Source organism: Copadichromis virginalis, linkage group LG2, assembly GCF_057382275.1.
Source record: "Copadichromis virginalis isolate Kocher_CV1m ecotype Utaka linkage group LG2, C_Virginalis_male_GT1.1, whole genome shotgun sequence".
Taxonomy (NCBI): Eukaryota; Metazoa; Chordata; class Actinopteri; order Cichliformes; family Cichlidae; genus Copadichromis; species Copadichromis virginalis.
Window position 1 is genome coordinate 27,603,489 of NC_140619.1, and position 17,097 is coordinate 27,620,585.

Consider the following 17,097-nt stretch of genomic DNA (forward strand, 5'->3'; position numbering starts at 1 on the left):
TCAGAAGGCGAATTTTAATTGGACACTCTTGATGTCTCACCGCCCTCTCAAACCTCCTTAAAAATGATATGTTGGGTCAAAGTTTTTCCTATGCAGTGTTGCAATCGTATGATGAATTCCTTCACGTATCCGCACGTTTGTTAAAACGGACACCTATTGTAGGTGATGTGATGGATTTCACGTTTTTCTCTTTTAGCACAGTACCATCTAGTGGGCTACAGGGTTATGACAAGCCAACTTAAAAATAATCATAACAAGAAAGGGAAAGAAACCAGTTAAAGTCGAATGACTGTAATTTGTTAATGCACTTGGTGGGAAAACACCGATACTTTCCAGTAACTGTTATTTTGTTTGGCAGTAAATAGGGGAAAATATGCTGTTTTGACAGTCAAATACATGTTCTTTTACTGTTATACGCTGTAAGCAAATTATATACCTTCAGGGGAAGCAGCTGCATGCTCTTGGGGTGTGTGTGTGTGGGGAACCTAGCTAAACAAGAGGCAGCAAAGAATTATTTTCCTGATTCATCCAGTCGGGATGTGTTTGGACATTTCCACAAGCAAGAGCAGGAAAATTCCTCAAAGGAAGGCCCCACTTAGCCCTGCCCCAAAACCTTCTTGCTGTCAGGAAACAGTGCAGTAGTGACCGAAACTTAGCTTTATTTTCTTACAGTCTTTAATTCATAATATGTATATGATGATTCATGGTCACCATATATATTGAGACCATACATGGCTTAATACCTTGGTTTTTTTTTTCAGAAGGAAATTGTTTATCTTGCAAAAAGACGGCAATCCACAGATGTAAACGGCACATAGATTTATGGGGTCTTATGCTAAGGATCAGTATAAAAGGATCATTTAAAAATAATAATAATAAAACAACAGGTGAGTTAATGGGTCACAGTAGGTTGTCCTCTTTAGCACATAAAATGCCCAGAATAAAAATGACATTTCACACAAACAAAAGACATTCAAATTAACTTTTTAAAAAGTAAAACAACAATGATTATTACCTTCAATCATTGGCTACAGAAAGACTGACAGTCCTGAGGAAATAACAGATTACATTAAAAAGTGTAAGACTGAATATAATTCAGTATAGTGCCAGTGTTTTACACTGAACTACAACATAACTCCCTCTGTGCACAGAAAACCTGTTTCATAACACATAATAATAGTACCTTACGACTTGCAGTTTGCACTCTCGTCAATGGGTGTGCGTGGTCAAGCTGTACCTGGCTGATATTAACAACTCGCTTGTTGTAAATGACCTCATAGAAGCATAGAAAGAGGGAGTGACCTTTTTTAAGTAGGACAAGCATAAGTCAATGTGTCAGCTATAAGCAGACTAAGCAGCTGGTTGTGGGCTCCCTCACCAGCAGGGGGCCCCCGAGAGCATTTGAAATGTCACACAATGCAGGTTAATAAATGTTACATTTTTGTGATATATAAGTTGTATTCATGAAAGAGAAAGCTAAATATTTTTGATACATATTTTAATAAAATGACAGGTTAATGCTACTGGTTTGATCACTTTCACTGTCATAGCTGCGGCCACGTTCATGCCCACTATAAGTGTTTTAAAGTAGACCGCAGCAAATATGTAAAAAAAAAAAAAAAGACTTATTTTGCTAAAAAGAAAAAAAATGAGGGGGAAGCATTGGGATAAAGGTATGTTTATGAATTAATATACTTTTCTGCCATTCTGCACATTTTAAAAACAGTATGAACAGTCAGATGTTTTGAATTTACAAAAGTTAACTTGGTTTATTTCTTTCCACTACACTAGAAAGGCATGATCATGTATGACATGACAAATGATCGAACATGGACAATTCATGGATAATTGTGGCTGCGCTAAAGTGGGTGGTTGATGGGCCCCAAATCAAATTCTGCTTTAGGCCCCAAAAAATCTTGGACTGCCCCTGCAGAACTACATTGTGGCTGTGTGATGACATTACCAGCAGTGCACAATAATCCTAATTCTCAGGTAGTAGAAAACTAATCTGTGTTTCTGACTATATTATGGCATCCGTTCTTTAAGCCTGGCTGGCTTACAGCAATTCTTGTTTTTTGAGTCCTAAGCAAAATTTCTTTCCTTACAAAACAATAAAAATTCAAAGCATATGTGACTGACAACTTCATCAAAGGAGAACTATTCAAACCCATCTCTGAGACCAGAGGTCTTAGCAGTGGTGCTGTCAGCTTGATAGCACATTTTGACACAGAAAATTAGCTTGTTAGTATGACTGCATTTTCTTCACTCACTGCAGTAAACATCAGAGAAGCGCAGGTGGAAGTAATATATTGAATAATTGTTAAAGTTATGGTTTCAGAGTACCGGAATTGCTTGTGGTAGTTCACTCCCACACTATAAAGGCTTATCAATACGTTTTTTTTCTTGCAGTTATAAGTCAAAATGTCTCCTGTGAACAATATCAAAATTGAATACACTTTTGTGGATAAAAATGTCTGGAGCACGTATCTTCAGCCTGATCGTTTCTCCTGCCTGTCATAAATGGCAGTGGTGAGTCCCCAAGTGATGCACGACCTCAGGATAACCATGGAACCTCCTCGATACAGTAACGCCAAACTCCTATTACGAGATTTCCAGAGCAGAGCCCAGCATGCTATGACCCCTTTAACGTCCCCACCTACTTGTGACTGCATGTTTGCCACAAGCACAGAGAGTGGATACAGAGTCAAGCTGACTGCCACTGATATCACTGTTCCTGAGATGAAAGAGGAGGCCATTGGTGAGACCCCCTGCTCCGCCACAGCAACACACACAGGCCCCTTCAGTCCAAAGTAGAGGGAGCTGCCGAAGGCGTTGCGGGCTGCAATGGGCAGGAAGGCTCTGTAGTAGCCCAAAACAATCCCCTCTGCCTTTAGCCTTAGAAGGACGCTCTTGAACGAGGGTAGACGACTGTCATTCTGGCTGTTCTGCAGCACATTCTGAACACGCTCAAAGGGCGTAAAAACCACGGCTTCTACAACACCTGCCCCAAACCCTGCCAGAGCAGGAAGGGCCTTGGCAGAGATGACATTCTGGGATGACAGAGGGAGCTGTCGGAGGAGGGTATCCTGGAGGCCAAAGAGCAGTGTGCCGTTCAGCGTCCTCATCACTAACGGTGGAGCCACACCCCTATAGAGCTTCACAGGGCCCTCTCTATAGAGCTGTGCCACTGCCTTGTGAACTGAGGTGTTGTGGATTTGTTGACGAAAAACAGTCTTATAGACAGGAAAGACGATAAGGGTGGGAAGGGTGGACAACAAGCTGGAGGTTCCTCCATGCAAGTAGCTCTGGAAATGAACAATTAGGTTGCCAAGTGCCTCTTCTTCTTGTTTACTCTCAGAACCGCCGGCCATTATTCTCCTTAGAGAAATTAAGCAGATCCAGTCAGGCATGCACAGTCAGTTATAAGAGAAAAATGAATGAAAAAAGCCATTTACAACACTTAGGTTAAAAAAACTCAATTTACAGTGTGTGATCATAATCATTTACTTACTCTGTCAGCTGTCTCCACCAGAAAAACAATTCGTTATTTTCCACAGATCATTGTAGGAATGTGGAGGCAGAATAGGTGTGTCGTTATTGTATTTTCCAGTGCTGCATGAGGAGAGGGTATTTCTGCTTGTGCCCGTAGTTACCACAGATGCTCCTCCGATAAGTGGTCCACAATAGAATTCCTTCTTCTTCTTCTTCTTCCATTTTTAAAGGCAGCCTGCATCCAACGATGTTGCACTACTGCCATCTTCTGGGTTTTACTCCCACATCACTTCTATATCCTTAGATCCTCTTGATGAGTCCAGCATTAAACAAAAAATGAAATATCTTTAATTCATCTTCTTTCATATCATATCTAACCGCAATATACCCATACACTCTAAAACCCCCAAAAAGGCTTCAACCATGTTTCCTGAATACAAATGTCAGATTTTTCTGTATGATTGTATATAAACTTTTTAAAAATCTTGACCATTTGACAAAAGACTCCTTGTATTCCACTTTAGGATTAATGTGGTTATAAAAAATTAACCACCACATTATCCCTCTTGACTTCCGTGACTACTTAGTCCCCCCTTACATCCACTCACCTGATATTCTTCTTATCTAAACTATGGCATGCTGCCTTAACAATAATCTGAATCCTCTCCATCTTGGACTTCACATCTGATTTTGCATTTATTACCTCTGCAGTGAATGTCACCATCTTCCTCTATTTTCCTTTGAACCATTTCCATTACTTGTTTCTCCCCTAACCTGGGTCTGCAATGGGATTAGAGAGCAAGGCGCACTGAGCGTTGATCTGCTGGTGTCTGTGACTGACCCCGCCCCCTTTAGAATAATCATTGGACAAGACGAGCTACGTCACGACACAATGGATTGGTTGTATCATCTGTCAGTCAAGACCGCTTTTTCCCCCCACACCGAGCTTCGGGAGAAGGGTGCGTCCCATGAAGAAATTGTTTCCGGCAGGCTCATGTTCCACGGAGTTTTATCAATGCCAAGCTAAAATATTTTAGCAATTTTAAGAAAATATTTAAGTTACTAATCCAATAACTGATAACGGATGTATAAAGAACCTCATCTTCCCTTTCAAAATATAAATTTATCAGCAGACTCTACAGATTGCAAGAATATCTGGTGGGCAAACAAACAGACAGCCCTCTATATTTGGATTACATTAAAAAATGGCATCACAAAATATTACGGTAAAATGCAGGAGTAATATAAAATAATACAAAGTATCCTTGGTTACTAAAAAGAATAAAATAAGCCAGGTTACAGGAAAAAGGACATTGTGGAAATTAGCTATAAGCTACATCCAGTCTAATTAAAGTATTGTGCATTAGTGCTATGCCATACTGCAGATTTTGGTTTTGATCTGATACCAAGTAAATGCAGGATCAGTATTGGCATTTACAACATACCAATACTGATACTTTTACCCTACATCGATGGCTTATACAAGGGAGAACAGTACGTGTCATGATTGATCAGATGAATAATCAATGTGTAAATGCTGAACACATTTTAATGAACAGGTTGTGATTTTTACTTTCCAGAATAACAAATATATATCCCTTTCAGCCCCCCCCCCCCCCCCCCACACATGCACTGCGGTGCTGAACTTTTTTTAGTTGAGCTTGTGGAGTGATTTGTGAATATCTTACCGTGGGATTGCACATTACAGTGTTTAATCCGCCAACTGTCTAGTACAACCTTCTGTGACATCTCATTGATCCCATGTAGCAGCTTGGGTTAATTTGTAGGTGAAATTTCAAACAGCCTTCACTCCTGGTTTTTGAGAGCTCCATCTAAACAGCATTTTAATAAAAGACATTTTTTCCTAGTACTGAGAATGTAACTCAAATGGACTATATACTTTTATGTGGTCTAAGATGACTGCGGACAACCTCAACTAGGTTCAACTTTCATGTGTCTAAGCAGAAAAAAGACATAGAAGAGCCATGTTTAAGATCTGATGCATATTTAATTGTATTAAGAATGCATTCATCAAATAACTGGCACATTCAGTCTACTGAAAAAAATAAAAACACAAAGATTTGGATTATGCACATAACTGACAACTCCTTCCTCCAGACAAAGAAATAAAAGGCAGGTGAACATTTCTGAAGGAAGCTCCAGCCTGCAGAGACCCCAAGCTAAAAACCAAACAACCCAACTATGGAAGGCTCCTCACAGACCCTCGAGGACACTGGGCAAACCCCACTCAATGAGGGCACCTCAAGAGCCGAAAGAAATATCCAAAATTATTGTTTTCAGCCTGCTAAGACAAACCGAAGTGCTTTGTCCAATGGGAATCCAAACAGAAACATGGGAGGGAGGGAAATAAAATAAAGCAAGAAAAATATTTTCATTTCAGACTGTTGAGGCACACTTGGTTGAGTGGAGCTTCAGTGGCACTGTAAACTCTCTCAAAACACATTCACTTCAGTAATTATAATCTTTTAAACAGCAGTGGATAAAACAAGGAACAAAAAAGAACTACTCTCATTCAATGTAACAAAAAGCACTGTAACAGCTTCATATAGCAGAAGCTTCTCCTGACCACTGGAGCCGTCCAGGGTTATTCATATTAGCTCTTTGACAACAGACTGAAATTACTCCTGCAGAGGTGAGATGGTCAGGAGAAACTCTGGATCGAAAAGTTATGAATGAAGAACAAAGTTCACAGTGGATAAAACACCATTTATCCATATAAAATAAATATGCCAGCCTGAATTAGTAGCTTGTGATTGCTTTGGCGCCCGAGGTGTGATGGTACACCGTTGAAAGGGAAAGGACTTAAAGTGAGGTGGGGCCAGCGTTAGTAACAGACATGACATTTCTTTTCCCTCCAAACAATTAGCTGAACATCTTTGTTAATGGTTGTGTTTGAGTTGGGGAAAATCCCTCTTCTCTTATTTGGTGTTAACAGCACAAGGTTGATGGTAGACAGCTTTTGTTACAAGGGAACGTGGCTAAACAGGTACGACACGGACTCGCCGTTGTGAGTTCTGCGAATGGCCTCAGCAAGGATCATGGAGATGTCAATAACCTGAAGGCAAGAAAGAACAAGATGTCACACAAACTGTAAGACACTGTGCAGCTTCAAACACCAGCTTTCCAAAAATGCACACAGCAACCTGACGTTTTTCAGCTCTTATGTCAATTTCTGTTCTGGAAACGGTTTTCAATTTCCTGACCTGTATTTTGGAACAATGCTTCATCTTCTCCTCTTGAGGGATCGTATTGGTGACAACCACAGCTTCAAAACAAGCATTGTTGATGCGGGAGATCGCTGGGCCAGAAAAGATGCCATGAGTTAAGATGGCATACACCTTAGTTGCTCCAGCAGAAATGAGTCTAAAAGAGAGAAAGAGCAAGATGCATTACGAGCCTCCATATCACTGGACACAGTCTGCAAAACACATGTCTAAATGGGAATCAGTAATGATCACTTAGTTTCCATAGTAGCCCAAATAGCTCTGCGTCTTGCACTGGAGCAAAGCTCAAAATTTACTTGATTTAAAAGATTAAGAAAGTGCTTTACTTGTCAGCAGCATGGCAGACTGTGCCACATGTGTCGGCCATATCATCCACAAGAATGGCGACCCGATCGGTCACGTCTCCGACGAGAACCATGCGGTCCACCTCGTTCGCCTTTTTCCTTTCCTTGTGAATAAGAGCAAAGTCCACGTTCAACCTGTCTGCTATTGATGTGACCCTGCAAAAGAAAAAGCAAGCATTGCACCAGTTAAAGCTCTGTGTTTAAACTACTTTTACATATCAAATTAAACTCCTGTTGAGATAGGTAAAGCCAACAGAATGTTAATCTAAATTAAACTCTAGAGAAGATATGGAAAGGTTAAGCTATGGTTAAAGGTAGAACTCCTGTGGGAGCATACCTCTTGGCTCCTCCTGCATCAGGTGAGACAATGATGCAGTTTTTCCACTCTGGGATGTTCTCTTTAATCCATTTCAGAACAGCTGGCTCTGCATACAAGTTATCAACGGGTATATCAAAGAATCCCTGCAAATAAGAGATATACACACACACACACACTGGTTAAACATATGGGCTTTCATTTTCTTTTATAGTATCCAAGTAAACAACAAGATTCACAATGCAAATTTTCACATGTCAGCCACATGGGAGTTTAAAATGCAAACCAAAATGGTGATTTTGCAGGGCTGACCAATTGGAGGGCGGTGTATGAGAAACAAGTCTGTTTGCATGTACTGTTGTGTTGCTCACCTGGATCTGTGAAGCATGCAAGTCCATTGTGATTATATGGTCAGCGCCTGATACTGACAACATGTTGGCCACCAGCTTGGCAGAGATAGGGGCACGGCTCTGTAATGAAAATAGCTCTTGTTAGTCACATGGAATAAGTAAACTGGCAAGCAGTGCTCAGTTCTAAAAATAACACTTAAGAGAGCTTAGCAGTTCAGTAAAATTATAGCAGACAAATGCTGCAGGTTACCCTGTCATAGTGACACTATACATTAGTACTGACAATATAAGAGGTAGATGGGTTGATTTAGCTACAAAAGGCATTCATTAGAATAGCCAAAACAGTTGAGAATGATGGCTTTGGCCCTGCTACAAAGCAAACTCACATTGCAATATTATATTAACATTTTTTATTTAGTAGATTAACATGTAAAAACATTTGATTTGTGCTGTATGATTAAAATGCCAAAAAGGGAATAAATAAAAATCCAAACAGCTGCATGGGGAGGTATGGAAGTGCAATTCAAGTTAACTTAGCAAACAATACAAAGGAGGGAACAAAAACAAAGAAAAGCAAATATGCCCTGTTGGCTGATGGGCATGGCTGCAGGCTTCTTGTCATGGTGCTGGATGGCAAATGGCATGACAGAAGTAAGTAGACAGATATCCCTCACCCCCACCTTGTCCTTCTTGTCCTGCCGGGCGTACGGAAAGCAGGGGATGACAGCAGTGACCCTGGAGGCGGAGGCAATCTTGCAGGCGTTTATCATGATCAGCAGCTCCATCAAATTGTCATTGATCTCTCCACAGCCACTCTGTACGATGTAGACATCCTCCCCACGCACGCTCTCCCCTATCTCCACGCTGCCAGAGGAGAGAAGGTGACAAAAATAAACAATTAGGGATAAGGAGCTAACACATCATGGCAGGTAGGAGATGGATGAGGGAGAGTAAACAGTGGCTCGTGTTTGCCTTTGTGATCTGATCTGCACAAGCGTTAAACTGAGGGTAAAAAAAGAAGCATGCAGTCCGGAAATGACAGTCTCTAGACGGTACATGATGGCACTTTAAACCTATTTTGAGGCGGCTTTGGTGCTGAGAATTAGCTGGTTAGCATTAGTTCTGTGGAACGCATGGACTACAAGTTCCTGACAACAGTGCGCGGCACTTTCACCGTGACACCACGTTTCCCATTAATACATGTCGCTAGGCTACGATATTTGCCTACCAGACACACCTCTAAAATCTAAGCCTTTTTTAAAGTAGCTACAAAACAAAGAAAACAACTCACCATGTTTCCTGGTTGCTAAATTTCTTTGTTACAACCTTTCCCAGCTCGAGACCGAGGCGGTCCGCTATTTTCTGAGACAGGTCCGGGTGTGAGCTACCGCTAAATATTTTGATATTCGGCATTTTTCTGTGGTCCAGGGCGTCGTCCAGTCCAAGCGGGCTGCAGCAGCGAGCGGTTGTCGGGTCAGAGCGATGGAAGAGTCCAAGACAACAACTGGGAATTGATCAACAGTTGAAGAGCTACTCTTAGCGAGCTTAAGTGTGTTCCCTACCTATCCACCATTATGTCCCACACATCCCGCGTGCAGCTTCCTCTGAAGGTGGCGCGCACGCTTTTGCTGACGTCGACACCGTAATTACGTCTTCCGGCCTTGACACAGTCACGTGAGCGAGCAGAGTCTAGAAAGCTCGGAAGTTTAGACGGGTAAAAATGTAATAATTAGTCCACACGCAACTATATAAATAGATGTGTTTGGTTTTTTCAACTTTTTTTGCGAGTTGTACATTTTATTGTATGATATTAAAAACATGCCTGAAATTGACATTAGTAAATCTCCTCTTTTTAGATTTTACCACAGCAGACCATCTGCACCCCATCCCTACTATCCACCGCCTCTGCACGTCCTTCTGTATTACATCTATGAAGCTCCTCTGTGGTCTTTCTCTTTTCCTCCTGCCTTGCAGGTCCATATCCATTATACCTCCTCTGCATGTGTCCAAACCATCTCATTTTTACCTCTCTAACTTTGTCTACAAACTGCTCAACCTCCGCCGTCGCTTTCTCATTTTTAATCTTGTCCATCCTACTCACTGCCAATAAAAAAAACTTAGCATCTTCATAGTTTCTGTAGATCTACAAATACACTGTGCAACTCCAAGATGAAGCAAATAATTAACAATTTGTAACGTAGCAGATGTGCATCTGTTTTTTTTTTTGTTTTGTTTCCGATTTTCCTCCCTAAGGGCAGGAAAAAAAAACTTATGTTTAACCAAATCAAGGAAGAAGGCACATGGATTTACTCAGGGGGAATTTTTATTGACAGGGTTTTTTTGGAAGTGGGGGGGTGCATGCAAACATGCAGTAACATTTGCAACCCCCTTTACTACATTACCAACAACTCAAAACTCCTCACCTAAATCAGACAGCAGACTCCTGACTTTGACATTTTAAAGTGCACGTCTAATAAAGGAACATCACTGGATATTAGACACAGCTTTTAAAATAAGTAGAGAGCCCCTTAACCTTGGCCAAACTTGTTGATTCTGCAGAACTGGGCAGTTTTGTTGAGGGCTTTTTTTCTTGAGGTTTTGTTTGTGTTTCTCTTTTTCTTTCAATTTTACAACATGGAGTTGTCATGCTAGTTTTGTCTCAGGTTTCCACCTTAAGGCGGAGTTTCAAATTCAAATCAAATTCAAATTTTATTTGTCACATACACAGTCATACACGGTACGATATGCAGTGAAATGCTTAGACAACTGCTCGTGACCTGAAGAAAAAAAAGAAAAGGCTATGAATAAGATAGGAAATAAATATGAAAATTAAAAAGGGTAAATTTAACTAGGAAGGAATAAAATAAAATATAAAAATTAAAGTTAAAAATGAAATAACTGTACAACACAAATTAGAAAGAAGGGTAAATTTAACTGGGAAAGAATAAGATAAAATATATAAATTAAAGTTGAAAATAAAATAACTGTACAACAAAATACACAATACACAGTATAGAAATATATAAGAATGTATGAAGAAATATAAATATATATATACACAATAACAGCAGCTGTACAAGTATTAACTGGAAATGAAGAATATAATGTCCAGTGTTGTGCAATCCACAATTGTAAGTGTCTTGTGCAGTGCAAATATGCTTAAAGTGATGAGTGAAAACAATGTCCAGAATGTCCAGTGTGTGTGTAAGAACTATATGTGTGGGTCAGTACTGTGTGGTGGTGTGATTGAGAGACCGTATCGCCTGCGGGAAGAAGCTCCTCCTCAGTCTCTCTGTGTTGGTCTTCAGGGAGCGGAATCACTTTCCTGACCTCAACAGAGAGAACAGTCTGTTGTTGGGATGGCTGAGGTCCTTCACGATCTTCCTGGCCTTGGTCCAGCACCGCCTGCTGTAGATTGAGTGCAGGTCAGGGAGCTCGGAGAGGATGGTGCGCTCAGCTGATCGCACAACCCTCTGTAGAGCTCGTCTGCCCTGCAGGGTGCTGTTCCCAAACCAGATTAAGATGTTTTCGCGGTGTGGGTCAACACCTCCTCACCTGTTGGTAGTTGATTCATCAGGCTTCAAGTGTAAGAAGGACAGGCCATAGTTCCCTAACAGACTGTTCCCATTAAACTGGTGACTCTAGGGCACTATCAGTCTTGTTTGATCTCATCCTTTTATTCTTCTGCCCTTCTTAGCTGCTCATTTGAGAGCCCCATTTGGAGCATGCTGGCTTGAGAATCAACTTTCCCGCAATCTGGTAACAACTCAAGCTGTTTTGCGTCTCTTTCTCACTGCTACCTGGACCTCTGGATGTCTGTGACCCAGACTCAACCTGCCTGCCCGCTCTCCACCTGCTCTCCAAGGAAACCCACCTGCTGATCTAGTACTTCCTCCATATTCTGCCACTTCGCAGCCTCAAGTTAGATTTGATCTGCTTCAGTTTAGAACCTGCAATATTCACAGTGTCACTCTCTCTCACCTTGTAAACCTCCTGTGTTCCTATACTCATTCCACCACCACAGTCCCTTCCCTACTTACTCACGAAGTCTGCTTTGTGGATCCAGCCAATCTCACATTATGACAAAACTTTAACCTTGTGAGATATAACAACATTGCCTACTCTGATGTGACTAAACTTAGTAATCCTTTAGACCATGATGGAAGAGACTAACTTTATTATTAGAGTGTCTCTCCTAGACAGAGTTACTGCATTACAGTTTTACCCAAGAAACTCAATGTCAGGAGTCAGGACACAACTGTGAGTGAGTTCAGTAATATGCAAAAACAGAATAAGAATAAGCTTTATGAAAGTATTTCCAAAACATTGACTCAAGCAAGTATTTCTACTACATTTCCATAGAGTTTGGCTTCCAGTATCTGCAAGGAGGAAGACAACAAACATGCATGTACTGGTAAACAAGAAAGTTTTACTGCTATCCATGCTCTCTGTCAGCAGTACCACCACATGGAGGAGAAAAACAATCTGACAATGAATAAAGGGTTGATAAACTGTTGATAACTAGAGGTTAGAAGTTCTCCCTCGGCCATGCCAACACGTGGAAAAGAGATCAGTGCCTATGCACATGCACACAACTGATAGAACATACAGGTTGAGTAAATAGAGGGAGGCAATGACAGTGTTATTGCTTAGATGTTAAGACATTTTGTAGACCTATTTGTCTCTCCAGTCGTACATTTTATTGCTTCATTTCTGCCTTAAACTAAACCCAACCACAAAGCAAATACTAAAAAAAGAATAATAGCCTGGTACTAATAGGAAAACTGAAGCAGGTTTGCTCATAATCATTCTTCCTGTTCATACTGGTCAGGGATTGTTTCATTTTAAGGCAACTTTAAAGTGAATGATTGGGGTGGGCAATAAGCACAAATAAGGAGTAATTAATTTTGTGTCAGATCTATAATAAAGCCTAGGTTTGATTTAACATTTCTTATTCTTCAGCAAGTTTCCACCATTTTTCTTTCTTTCATTATGTTCCTTTTTATCCAGGTTTCACATCCACCAATTGGTGGTGCCTTCCCCCAGAATAGAAAGGCACCACTTGAAGAAAGCCTATTAAAGGACAATGCTAGAGTGTCTCTCTGATTCCTAAGTGTCAATAGAAATTCTCCAATCTAGTTCAAAGCATACCACAACCTCCTTAAATTTGCATTACTCTCACACTGTTTTCATCTGCTGTAACATGAAAGTCTTGTGATCTTATACAAGAACACGGAGCATTGTGTAACCAGGCCAGGTATTTGAGGCCATTCCAGCCTTACATGGTCCTGAGGGTCTGGGAATGTTACCCGGCAAACCAGCCATCCATACTTGAATATACTTTTAAAAGCCATGACTCTAAACTGTTGGTTGTCTCACCCTTAATCATCAAATCACTCTTTTACATTCAGCCCTGGAAATAGTAAAGTAAGCATCAAATATGTATAAAAATTGATTGCATTTCATTGTGCTTGCTATCCTGGCTGGATTAGATATATATTTGGTAAGGGTTAATATAAGCTTTGATTAGGTAGAGTATGATAGGTAGAGTTAGGTAGGGTTAGATGTGGTGAAGCTTTATTAAGCTGCAGCTGTTTGTTTTTTTATTTAGAAGAGATGCACATTTTGCAGCATTTTCAGATTAGCATCTCTGAGAAATAACTTGGCTGACCAAATGTAGTTTAAGGAGCTGTTTTGCCGACACTACACTGTAATTTTTAATATTTTTCATCCACCTATAGATTTTGACAGTCAACCGTGTCACAGAGTGCTCAAACCCTTTAAGTTAGCTGCGATAAAAAAAAAATCATTTTCTTTGTATTAATATATTGTTTAAATCCAAGTTTTGTCCTGATTTTTCCTAGCACATTAAAAGCTGTAGTCCAAACAGGACAGCTGCTAAAAACATGTTAATTCATAGAATATGTTGTGTTACTGGAGATTAAACAGAAAATAAAATAAAGTGAACTCAAGCTTGAACATGTGCAGCAGCGCTGATGGGGAACATTTTCTGCTGAATCATTACTTTTAGTTCTGTTACAAACTGTGTACTAGTGTTAGGGCTTTGGGGGTTCAGGCCCACTCAATATAGTAATTATGCCCACTCAGCTGAATTCTGCTTATACACTTGAACTATAAGTTACACTAATTTATACAATTTTGTAATGAAAAACATAAACACCCATATCTCCAAAAAGTGTAATGTAGTGTGAGCTTAGTTTAATTATTTGGTTCACTGTAGTTTAGTGCTTTAGTGGGAAGTACTTCATGTGTCTTTGAAGCTAAAATGAGGTCATTCATCAGCTTGTGCAGCTAGTTTTAAAGCATGGTCCTACTGGAAAAATGCAAAACAAATGGAAATGCGGTGCTCACGGTAAACTGCTCAATGGTGAGTTCACTGATCCACTTTCTACATCCAGTGAGAATGTTTCTGCTGTCTCCTGTTTGTCTCTGCAATCCAAGATAGACATTTGTGCGCATTTCTAACTGTGGCTACATTTCTCTATGTGTGTACTATGTGTGTTTATGATTTTAATTATTCACCGAATGCCCCTCTGTCCAACTGATATGATCTGGTCCCAACCCTGATGTGTAGTGAGGTGTTTTCATTGCGTATTTTTGCTTTTTGTAAATGAACGGTTCTATAATCCTCACTCTAAGCTAATCGTGTGTATGCTGTTAGCATTAGCCATGTTGCTAACCAACGGCAGCTACATGTAGCACAAATCAAACAGCGACAGAAAAACACTGACCAGTAAATCCTGTTTTTGAAGAGGAAAATAAAAAACTTAATTGTTAGCATTGGGCATGCTGACTACTGTGCCATAAGGTTAGCATACAGTAGAACAACTGGGATCCATTTAGGGATTGCTATTATAAATGGATGTCATGGATACTCTTATCCACACTCCTTATTGTAAACTAAACAGCATCAAAACGTAGTATGTAAAAAGGAGTAGATAAGACTTAATGGATGTTGAATTTTTAATTATGCTTCCAGGCTGTGAAAATGGCTATTTCTATGTTCCTCATTCCATGTGGAAGATAGTCAAAAGATATCGATTGTATTGTATTGCAGAGTAGTCTGTGACTAATACATGGTTTGTTAATCCTCAAGCTGGATGTGGAACAAAATTGCACAATTTTGCACTGTCATCAAAACTAATAACTTTTTGTTCTGTTGGCAGAGGTCTTAGCACATGACTGGTTGTTCCTTCTTTCTGTTTGACAAAACTGCTGACCTGAAGAAAAATACAAACAGGAAAAGGTATTAATTTTCCACTATATTCATTTTCAAAGATGTGTTGTCATAGAGGAATAAGCAGATATTAATAGTAAAATAATTTGACAGTGAGAGTGATCGCAGAAGTAATTCTTTTCTTAGGAATGTTCAAAAGTGTCTTGATAATCAATGGTCAAACTTTAAATGCCAAGCAAAGGCTTCACTGCTTAATTTTGTCTACTACCTTATTTACTTTAGACTACCCTGGACCAATCCTTTATGAGAGAATATCATCACACAATATGTGGCAGGATATGTAAAAAAAAATTAATAAAAAAATGTTAATTCAGATTCTTGCTGATTAAAAAAGCAACCTTGTGAGATTTTTGTGTGACTTTGAATCCAGTTTCGGTACTGTAGTAATATTTTTTCTGACTGATTGAAAGTCTGCACAGGTGGAATTAACAATGGCTCAGTCCATTAAGCGTCCAAGTAAATAGCGTTTGAGAAAATCAGAACCTCACACAAAGGGGACTGTAGTCATGCGCTTTATCTGCTGTGAACAGTTTTATTGTGAGTACAAAACTGTGTTTTTATGTCGGGCTTGACTGGTGTGTGAAGTCATTGTTGTTTCAGAAAGGAGGCTCATCAAACTCTTAGTTTCAGTCTAATTTAGTCTAGCAGGTCGCGGCAGATGGCTGTCCCCTGTGAGCCTGGTTCTGTCGTAGGTTTCTTCCTGTTAAATGGGAGTTTCTCATTCACACTATCACCAAGTGCTTTTATTAGGGTCAACTTATTGTTGGGTTCTTCTCTGTATCATTGTGGGGTGTTTATCTTACAATGTAAAGTGCCTTGAGTTTACTGTTGCTTTACTCACTTTAAACTAGATGAATTTTTGTTTTAAAATCTTAAAGTTATTTCAGCCTCATGTTCACTTAAATAATATTAAAGATAGTTTGACACATATGTCTGTGAAGGTTCTCAGTCATCCAGGTCATCGTAGTCAAAGGAGCTTGCAAAGAAAAGCGTCTGGACTTCTTTAAGTTGCTTGAAGACGTTTCACCTCTCATCCGAGAAGCTTCTGCAGTTCTAAGGTCAAATGGTGGAGAGTCCCAGATATAAACCTAGTGGGAGTGACCCCCCACAGAGGGACAAAAGGACCCCCTGATGATCCTCTAATCGCCTGAGCCAAGGTGTGAAACTGGGTGTGGGTCCCAATCAGCCAGAGTTTCGGGTGTGTTCATTGTGAAACCTGGCCCCACCTTATCATGCGAATTCCTGAGATCAGATGGCCCAGGATGTGAGTGGGCGTTAAGGCGTCTGGGAAGAGATCTCAAAACTGGATTATAGATGGCAGAGAGTTGGTGTCGTAAACCCCCGCCTCTGTTCAAAGATGGTCGCTCACAGTGGACATAGATGGCTTCTTTCACTCCTCTTTCAAACCATCTGTCCTCTCTGTCCAAAATGTGAACATTGGCATCCTCGAAAGAGTGTCCTTTATCCTTAAGATGCAGATGGACTGCTGAGTCTTGTCCTGTGGAGGTGGCTCTTCTGTGTTGTGCCATGCGCTTGTGAAGTGGCTGTTTGGTCTCTCCAATGTAGAGGTCTGAGCATTCCTCGCTGCACTGTACAGCATACACCACATTGTTAAGTTTGTGTTTTGGCGTTTTGTCTTTCGGGTGAACCAGTTTTTGTCTGAGCGTGTTGCTGGGTCTGAAATGCACCGGGATGTCATGCTTGGAGAAAACTCTCCTGAGTTTCTCTGATACACCGGCTACATAGGGGATGACAATGTTGTTGCGTCTGTCCTTCTTATCCTCCCTCGCTGGTGTCTGGTCTTCTTTTCTGTGCCTCTTTGCTGACTTTGCTGACTTGGAGAGACCAAACAGCCACTTCACAAGCGCATGGCACAACACAGAAGAGCCACCTCCACAGGACAAGACTCAGCAGTCCATCTGCATCTTAAGGACAAAGGACACTCTTTCGAGGATGCCAATGTTCACATTTTGGACATAGAGGACAGATGGTTTGAAAGAGGAGTGAAAGAAGCCATCTATGTCCACTGTGAGCGACCATCTTTGAACAGAGGCGGGGGTTTACGACACCAATCCAGTTTTGAGATCCCTTC

General features: G+C 40.5%; 2 protein-coding genes and 1 long non-coding RNA gene across 4 annotated transcripts; 1 reads left to right on the forward strand and 2 right to left on the reverse strand.

The window, feature by feature from the left end:
* Positions 1-48: 48 nt before the first annotated feature.
* On the reverse strand, positions 49-3,772 carry LOC146717472 (solute carrier family 25 member 53-like). The gene is made up of 2 exons (XM_085476690.1): positions 3,512-3,772; positions 49-3,378 (listed from the first exon to the last, which is right to left on the reverse strand). Exon 2 carries the CDS (start codon positions 3,369-3,371, stop codon positions 2,490-2,492), a length of 882 nt encoding a protein of 293 aa, XP_085332816.1. The 5' UTR covers positions 3,372-3,378; positions 3,512-3,772; the 3' UTR covers positions 49-2,489.
* A 1,708-nt stretch (positions 3,773-5,480) lies between these two features.
* On the reverse strand, positions 5,481-9,382 carry prps1b (phosphoribosyl pyrophosphate synthetase 1B). 2 transcript variants are annotated; one of them, XM_085476708.1, is made up of 7 exons: positions 9,039-9,382; positions 8,428-8,611; positions 7,769-7,867; positions 7,419-7,543; positions 7,064-7,237; positions 6,717-6,876; positions 5,481-6,568 (listed from the first exon to the last, which is right to left on the reverse strand). In XM_085476708.1, the coding sequence occupies exons 1-7, from the start codon at positions 9,158-9,160 to the stop codon at positions 6,476-6,478; spliced, it is 957 nt and encodes a 318-aa protein (XP_085332834.1). In that variant the 5' UTR covers positions 9,161-9,382; the 3' UTR covers positions 5,481-6,475. The 2 variants fall into 2 exon arrangements, with proteins under 2 accessions (XP_085332834.1, XP_085332831.1); XM_085476705.1 differs by having other exon boundaries at positions 8,422-8,611.
* Positions 9,383-13,796: 4,414 nt separating this feature from the next.
* On the forward strand, positions 13,797-15,347 carry LOC146717474 (uncharacterized). Its single transcript, XR_014921914.1, has 3 exons — positions 13,797-14,135; positions 14,935-15,014; positions 15,228-15,347. It is a non-coding gene; the product is annotated as an uncharacterized LOC146717474 (long non-coding RNA).
* The last annotated feature ends 1,750 nt before the right edge of the window (positions 15,348-17,097 follow it).